At 45.5% G+C, this 8,590-nt stretch overlaps 1 protein-coding gene across 1 annotated transcript in view; it reads right to left on the reverse strand.

Moving 5' to 3' along the window:
• Positions 1-6,424, reverse strand: part of Gnai1 (G protein subunit alpha i1) — a 77,267-nt gene extending 70,843 nt beyond the window's left edge. Inside the window, exon 1 of the mRNA XM_021162971.2 lies at positions 6,056-6,424. Within this exon, the coding sequence (XP_021018630.1) occupies positions 6,056-6,173 (118 nt within the window). The 5' untranslated portion in view covers positions 6,174-6,424. The remainder of the gene's footprint in view (positions 1-6,055) is intronic.
• Positions 6,425-8,590: the final 2,166 nt, after the last annotated feature.

Genomic DNA, 8,590 nt, shown 5'->3' on the forward strand with positions numbered 1-8,590 from the left:
CCCTTTCCTCCCCAACTTGCTTCTTGGTCATGATGTTTGTGCAGGAATAGAAACCCTGACTAAGACAGGGTCCTTCTCAAAAGAGCTGAAAGCTTAGTTGAGTTGGGTCCTATGAGAAGCAAACTTATAAGCCACCAACTCAGACATTCAGATGAAAAGACTTCATCTTTTTATGATGATGATGATAATAATAATAATAATAATGATAAATCACTATTACTATAGTATTATAGGTGTGTTCTGTTTGGGTAGCTTTTTCATCCTATGGGAAATGGGGAAATTTATGTTGTAGGAAAAAATGAAATGATATAAGACCATCAACATTGTACGGGCAAGTAAGGAAATGGTCTATCGCTGATTGGCCTGTTGGCTAATATCAAGAGAAGAAGGGGGAAGGTATAACTATGAGCTGCACACACATGATAGCACCCAAGAAGAAGCAGGGATGGCCAAGGGGCAGAGTGCAGCACCTCCTGGTGCAGACCCTCAGCAGCGGTGCTCCCTGCCTGGACACCTGGTGGGATTCGGGAGTGCTGAAGGAGGATTCATTTTATTCCATCCCTATGAATTGCATTTTGAATGGTTGTACGGTGGGATGTTCAGAGCTCATGGCCTCCTCTTGTCCCATAATTACATTCTAGAACAGACAACTTGTTCCACTTGTTTACTTTGCACGTCCACAAAACATACCTAGAATCTCACTCACACCCAATACAAGACTTTGAGGTTTCCCATGGTGTTAAGAGCAGAAGTGGAGAAGATGGTGTGCAGAACAGACTTGAAGCTTTGACAGTTGCATACTTGGGTATGGTACGTAAAGTCAAAGTTCCCAGTCAAGCCCCATCCTTAAAACCTGTGAATGTCGCCTTATGTGGTTAAATCCACTTTGCAGGTATTAACTATAAATCTTTGTAGATGTGCTTGATAAAATCATAAAATCATAAAATCAGAAGTGAAGAAGAGAAATGGGAGGAAAAGCTCACTGGCTACCGTTGGCTCTGAGTAAGCAGCGGCCTACTATAAACTAATTAAGACATGCAGCTGCCTGGAGAGCAATTCTCAGCCTTAGAGTCATGACCCCTTTGGCAAACTCCAATCTCCAACAATATTCACGTTACCATTATGAGTCATAAGAATACCAAAATTACAGTTATCAAGTAGCAGTGAAAATAATTTTATGGTTTGGGACGAGGCTGGGGGTCACTGCAACATGAGAAACCATATTAAAGGGTCATACAGTGGCAAGGTGGAGGACCACTGCTCTAGAGCATGTGAGGAAAGCCAGGGAACAGAGCAATCCCTAGAACCTGCAGAACAGACTTCCTTTTTCACAGATTCTAAGGATGGGGCTTGACTGGGGACTTTCACCTACCTACTGTCTTAACCCACCGGAAACCTGTTTGGGAAATCTGCCCTCCAGAGCCCCATATCAAATATTCTTTAATTTGAAGCCACTTAATATAAGCCAATGAATGCTGGTTTTAAAACTGTTTCCTCCTAGCTGTATTAAGTTTTCTAACCATCATTTAACAAACTATTATAAAAGATAGCCTGAGTACTACAAGATAAGGTTTGGTGGCCCTTCATTCATAGGCTCAAATGCCATCTGAGATCTGAAGCTCAACAGTGCCTGACCCTAGGGAATCACCCTCTGGGGAAATGCATGGCAAAACATGTGACCAAGAAATATGTGACCTAAGAATGTGACCAACACACTTCATTTGCCTTACATGAATGTGTTGATCTTAAATGTTCCAAGGCAATGAGAACAAATAACAAAAAAAAAAAAAAATTAAGATTGTGGCTGGGTTCAAAAGCTTACAATACACATTTTCAAGTTTTACCAACATTTCCCCCCAAACTCTAGAAGATAGTTCTTCTGTTTCTGAAGCCGTTCACTAAATCCTATAAGGCAGGCATTACAGCTTCTGTCTGTGATACATTCCACAAGTATCATGGTCCAAATGGAAAGAGCTGGAGAACAAACACTTGAGCAGAGGATGTACCTGTACCAAAAACAAGAGTAAAATGCCCTCGGATCATTAGGACAGTTCAAACAGTAGGCCCTACTACAACAAAGAGCACTGTCACTTCCTAACGATTGCTAGAGCTATCAAAGAATAAGCTTGCTGTGGGAAAGCACTCTGTTTGATTTTAGGTATCATTCCTTCATTTTGGTCCTTTCACATTTTTACTAGTCCTTTTTCTTTAACGCTGTTTGGCTGGTATTTTGTTCCTACAGACAGTGGGAAATGATGAAGAATATATTCTGGCATATTTTTACATAATTTAGCACACATTTACACATGACAAAGTAAAGGGCCTGTAAAGAAAGTGTGGAACACAGAGAAAACATAAGGACTTTGTCCCCGGGGTGCTCACAGAAGTTGGACTCAGGCAGGCAAGAAGACCAAACACTAGACCTCAACCGCACATATTCTTAATCCCTGTTAACTGCTCCTGTTGGAAACCCTGAGAAGATGCTGGCGGAGCGGAGCCGGGTCTAAAACAGATGTTCATTCGGCATGCAATGGAGAAGGCAAGAAAGGTTTCTGACACACAGCATGTGTTTCGGCACACAGCATGAGAGGAAAGAGAGGCGAAGGGAAAAGGCCAGGAAGGAGCAGAGAAATCTTGAGCAAGGAGGCTGTGAGGCAGAGGGAGCCTGGAGCTAGAAGTGGGAGGACGGGAAGTGGATTCAAGAGAAACTCCACATATGCAAAGCACACAATGACACAACCAGTAGCTCCAACTAGAATAACTACTAACACAAATAGACAGGGACACAGAAGCACACAACCCAGGGGGAAATGGCATGTCCACTCGTCCAAGGGAACATGTTGCCTCTCTGATAACTAAGGCTCTGGGAAATGGCTAAAGCAATGCAAAATGAAAACCTGATAAAGCAAGAATTCCTCAACTACACAAGTCATAGTATGTGTGTCCAGAGGCAGTGAGTGGAAGGACTGCTGATTGAAGGGCAACAGGGAATGCCCATCAGCAGAAAACTTAAAAGTCCTCACCCGACTCAAGCCTATAACTATAACAGTATGCTATGCTAAGGAGGGAATCCGGCTTTCGGGGGGGATTTGCTTGTGTGTGGAAGTGAGTATAGAGTACCGAAGAAAATACAGCTCAAACCTTTGCAATAAGATTGCAACTGAGCAGGGAATTCATGAGAACTGTACTTTTTTTTAAGCTAGTACCTTTTATCTTAAAAAATCATCACCAAATGCAATTTAATAAATGACAGGAGTCCAACATAGTCTAACTGAACAATGTCCTAATTGTAACTCTACTGCCCTTAGAATTATGAATTCTCAAAGATGTAATAGTGAAAGGTATTTTCCTCTGGAACAGTTATCCATATACAGTGGCAAGAGTGCTAAATATCTGCATGGTTCATGTAAGCATCTTAACTGATTCACATACTGAAAGCCGGAAACTAAACTGAAATACTTAAGTGGCCAAAAGTGCCACCTGATCCCCTTCAGGTCAGAAGACAAGATTTGGTCCTCTCTATTGGTGCAGGCTTGAGTCTCTGTACTTAGGGAACAGGGAAACACCTATGATTCAAATAGTAAATACTACACACCCAGCACCCAAATATTTACTAATTATTTGCAAATCTTATGCAAGAGTCTCTCACTTCAGATGTTTAAAACAATGCATTATTTCATGCAAAAAAATTGCACTGTTCTAAATAGACTGTTTTAAATGCTTTTATGCTATATCTTTAAGTAAATTATTGAGAAGCAAAACAAAACAGATGAAGGTGAAGATGAAGACACCCTCCTAAGAGTCCACGTGGCATTGCTGGGTTACTTAGATACCACTTTACATCTCAGTTGACCGGCTACCATGAGTTAGGTGGATGACGCCATAGAGTTACTTGCACACAGCCTTAAACATCCAAATTTGGACTAAAGGTCATAGTTCACTGCTAAGTCTGACTTGGGGAAAAAAATTTCAACTATTACAAGAATTAAGATTTGCGAAATAAGTACACAAGGATTTTTTTCTCTTAAATGGGAACTAGGGTGTCAGATGAAGTGGTGCACAGGAAGACAGGGATGGGCTGGAATTCTCGACAGAAAATACAGTTGTAGAGGAAAGCAAAACCTCAAAGCTAGAAACAACACTTAAAGGAATTCCTTTGCTGTTTCTTTGTTTGCTTGTTTATAACTTTAGAATCCTTCTAATGCACTGGTTTGGAGGAATAAGAACTGTATAATTTCTTCTGAAAATCAGGACTCTGGTACATCTCTCATTAACTCCCCACACATGGTAAGAGAGATCAACTTCAGCTGCATGTTACACACTCAACTATATTTAATTATTAATCTAAAACAGTGGTTCTCCGCAGAGGTTACATTTCTGCCTCCAGGGGGCGTTTGACAACATTTTAGGAGATTAGAAATGCTGAGCAGCAATTAGCATCTAATGGGTGGAGGTCAACTTCATTGCTAAACATCCTACAACACACAGGATACCTCCATACACAGAGAGAACAACAAAGAATTATCAACTTCAAATCGTCAACAGTGATAAAAAGAGATACCCTGCATTCTGAAGCTTGCAGAAGCAAAATTCCATTTTTCAAATCTTTCATAGGAGTCTCATTAAAAGATAAGCCACCACTATCACCGGGAGGGCTCATTTTACAACTGCTTTAAATGTGGTGGATGGTAGCTCCAACTGAGAACAGTATTGCCACCAAGGAGACCTTCCAAGCAGGTGCTCTGAAGCCACAGAGGAAGAATTGTCTAATCCTTTTATTTTATGTTTATTGTAAGTTACATGGTTCGGTAGCTAATATTCTAAAAACACGCTGATCTCAGCGTGGAAAGACAGTATCTTTTTTAATATAAAAACTCAGTCAATCCTATTTACAGAGAAAGATTTATGGGGGGAGGCTGTGATGGGTGAAAAACACCACCCAGGTCTTTAAAATGCAAAGTTATTTCACAGTTTGCTTGCAAAATGACTCAGATCATTATTACTTTTAGTCATGCCAAGTTTGCTTCTTCTAAGCCTACTAGTAATGGAGAAAGAAGGAAATAACCACCATCTTTCTGCAGTCGTTAAACCAATGAAACGGGAGCTTACTAAAAAGCAGATCTGTGCAGTGATGTTTCTCTTTTATCACAACTGTGAGAAGAACACAAGCGACGCTGGAAGTGCAAACGAAGATTCTAAGAAATCTATCATCTGCCTAAATACCTACAGTGTGGGAGAAAAACAAACAAAAGGAAACCCTGACTCACAGATCTAAAAAAACCATAACCTGTGAATATTTTCCTTATATCGCTCAATCAAAATCCGGATCTACTCTTTATTTTTTTCCTCCGTTCAAAAAAACTGGAAGAAAGACCTCCAGGTCGGCTATTAGCAAAACAGTGTTAAGAATGAATAAAGAAAGCCTGGTGTGCACCTGTCAAACCTCACTGGAGCGAACACCGCAGTGGAGGAACGACCCTGTGGTCTAGGAGCCTTTCGCACCTGTCAGGGCTGTTTTCACCCGCGAAGCATCTTCCCTTCCTACTCTGAGAGGAAACATAAGCCAACTTTGGTGGTTTCCATCCCCCACCCAGGCAAAATTCAGCTTCCAGAGCAGCTCAAGTCCTTACGCAGGGAAAATCTCAGCGCTCTTTTCCACTCACCGAGTCGCCATATGAAGTTGACAGGGAGATCACTGAGACCCCACAGAGGAAGAGGACCCACAAAAAAGAGCCCCGAGGCCACCCAACGTGGCACTTTCCAGGCGTGGGCAAAGCGCAACGCGGCACGACACCTCTCACCACGGGGTGTCCGTGGAGAGGGGGTGATTGGCTTTGTGGTCCCGAATTGTCCCTCATCTAGGGAGGGCAAAGCTCAACTTCAAAGATCGGATTCCCACGCGTCCCGCCGCCCGGCCACACTCTGGGCTGCCAGTGAGGTCGCGCGACAGTCACCGCCGCGGCCAAGAAGCCGCCTGCGCTGTTCAGGGACTGGGATGCCGCGCTCGCTCGCCGCTGTCCCCCGGCCCGGGCCCCGTCCCCACGGCCGCGCTCACCCAGCAGCAGCAGCTTGACCTCCCGCGCCGCCTTCTCGCCGTCCTCCCGGAGGTTGCGGTCGATCATCTTGCTGCGCTCCACGGCCGCCTTGTCCTCAGCGCTCAATGTGCAGCCCATGGTGGCCGAGCGTCGCCGCGCCCTCGGCGCCGGGGCCGGCTGGCAGAGCGAGGAGAGGCTGGCCGGGAGGCGGCCCCGCTACGTCCTCAGCTCCCGCAAGCTGGAGGCGAGGTCTGCTAGTCCGCACGCTGCCGCCTCGGGCGGCCGTCCCTGCCGGCGACACTTCGCGATCCGCGCCCGCGAATCCCTGCGACCGCTAGGCTCTGCCTCTGCCGCCGCCGCCGCCGCCACCGCCACCGCAGCTGCCGGTGGCCGAGCCGCAGCCGCGCACAGCCCGAGCGAGCTCGGCGTCCGCGCGCCGCCGCGGCCCCGCCCCTGCCCGCCCCGCGACCACTCCCAGCGCGCGCTCACGCCCGCCCGCGCACGTGCCGTCGGACAGCGCCCCCTCCGACCGCCGCGCGCCCGCGTGATCGCCGAGCCCAGCGTTTTCTGCAGGTCCCCCCACGAGGTGACCCATGCGGCCGCTGACTTCTCCAGCTCCGCCTGGGAGCTCACTGACCCCTCCCACGCTTTGGAGACCACTACGGGGATTCGTGGGTACCTGCCCCTTAAGAGCGCGAGTAGGATGCTTGCCAAAGTTGCGAGCAAGGGGTGGGGAAAGGCAGTCCAGGGCATTTGAGCATGCCCGGAGCCTGCAGCCACCCAAGGGTTTACAAAATGTGTAGGCTTAGGTGAAGAACCGTGGGAAATAGAGCGAAATGAGCAAGAAATGGGGCCCTGCGAAACCCGAAGTGGGGAGCAACCAAGCGGGAATCTTAGTCTTGGGGTTGCCAATGCTCACTTTCTCCTTTGCCTTTTCTCTTCTCCTCTGGCTCTCCCTTTGATCTATACTCACCTCCCTTTTCATACGGGAACACATTTCTAAGGAATTTCTTCCTAATCCGACAAAAACGTTTGACAAAGAATCAAAGAATTATTTTAAAATGGCGTGAGCAATAAAACACACAAACAAGTCTGCTGCGGACCCATGGTTTATGGCCCTGTTGTAACTCCTGTGCCAGTAGGCATGGCATTTCTTTTTGTAGGCCTTAGCTTCCTTGCTCTTAAATGAGCTGTTGGTCTACACTACAGTCCATCTTTCCAGGGCAGGCCAAGGACTAGATGGCTTTTCATCCAGCGTGAGGGGAGGAGCCTAGGTGGAAGGCTGGACTCTCCCTGTCAGTTGCACTGCTGATTATAGGAGAAATGTTGATGAATTAGATGATGAAGCCACTAGCAAAGAAAATACATTCCTTGACGAGATAAAAATTAGGCAATTAGTCTCTGCCTCCCATTTGAATATTTAGCTTCGGGTTGGGTCCCTCAGAGCAAGCAGAGCTTATAGGTTTCCGTTTTGTTAGTCACACCTGCAGGGCACAAGATAAGCAATCTTAAGAACTCCCTCAGCTTTTTGTTGGATTCTTTCAAAATAGAACAAAACCCGCACACTTTTAGGGTACTTGGTCACCTTCTACCTCCTTTGTGTTTCCTGACACTCTAAAAGTTCATCAAGAATTTCAGAATTAATGAAATCTAATGTGACTGGGCCATTTGCAGCCATCAGTTGACTGTCCTTCCTCCATGGTTCAGGCCAGATAAGTGTGGGGCCAGCAGTTCAGCCAAAAGGGAAACAGGACTGAGTCGTGGTGAAGCTGCACACCTTGTGTGGGGGCGAAGAGGAATTGTCAAAGACTTACATGAATTGTCCCTTCCCTTTGAATAGCTAGTCAAGGATGTGAGGAAAGAATCCTCACTTCTGATTGGATGCTGGAAGAACTCTCCAGGGAAACTGGTGGGCAGGGAACTGAGCACTGGAATCCTGAACTGGTTGCCATAGCAAAGTATGGTGATTACATGACTTCAACAGCAGGCATGTATTTCTCAAATCTGGTAATCTAAGATTAAAGGGCCAATGGATCTAGCTCTCTCTCCAGTGAGGCTTTTCTTGCTGGCTGGTGCTTTACTAAGTGGAGAAGTAGAGGAAGGAAAGGAAAGAGGACCAGGGATGAGAGAAGAGAATTCTTTCTTCTCATACTGATATGGGTCCCCCACGTTCAGGATTCCATCTCTCTCTATGTACTTCCCAAGGGCTCTGCCTTCCAGTCCAGGGTGTTAGGGCTTCAGCGAAGGATTCTGAGGAGACATAAGCATTCAGTCCAGACTAGGGAATATTTTGTTTCATATGAATATCTTACTAAAAGATTAATAGGCAAAGTGTGAACAGAAGATGGCCAATATTTTATGATTGAAATGAAGTTTGCTGTGATGAATGAAATGAATGGAATGAACTTTTAAAATGAAAGTTTAAAAAGAACTATAAATATTGAGGTAAATAGTTGGACTTGATACAGTGAGTGCTAAGTGTGTGTACATTCTTCTGAGTTAGGTAATAGAGATATAAAAGGAAAAATCTCTGCATCAGATGAAAACAAATGAGT

This window comes from Mus caroli, chromosome 5 (assembly GCF_900094665.2).
Source record: "Mus caroli chromosome 5, CAROLI_EIJ_v1.1, whole genome shotgun sequence".
In the NCBI taxonomy this organism is placed as follows: domain Eukaryota; kingdom Metazoa; phylum Chordata; class Mammalia; order Rodentia; family Muridae; genus Mus; species Mus caroli.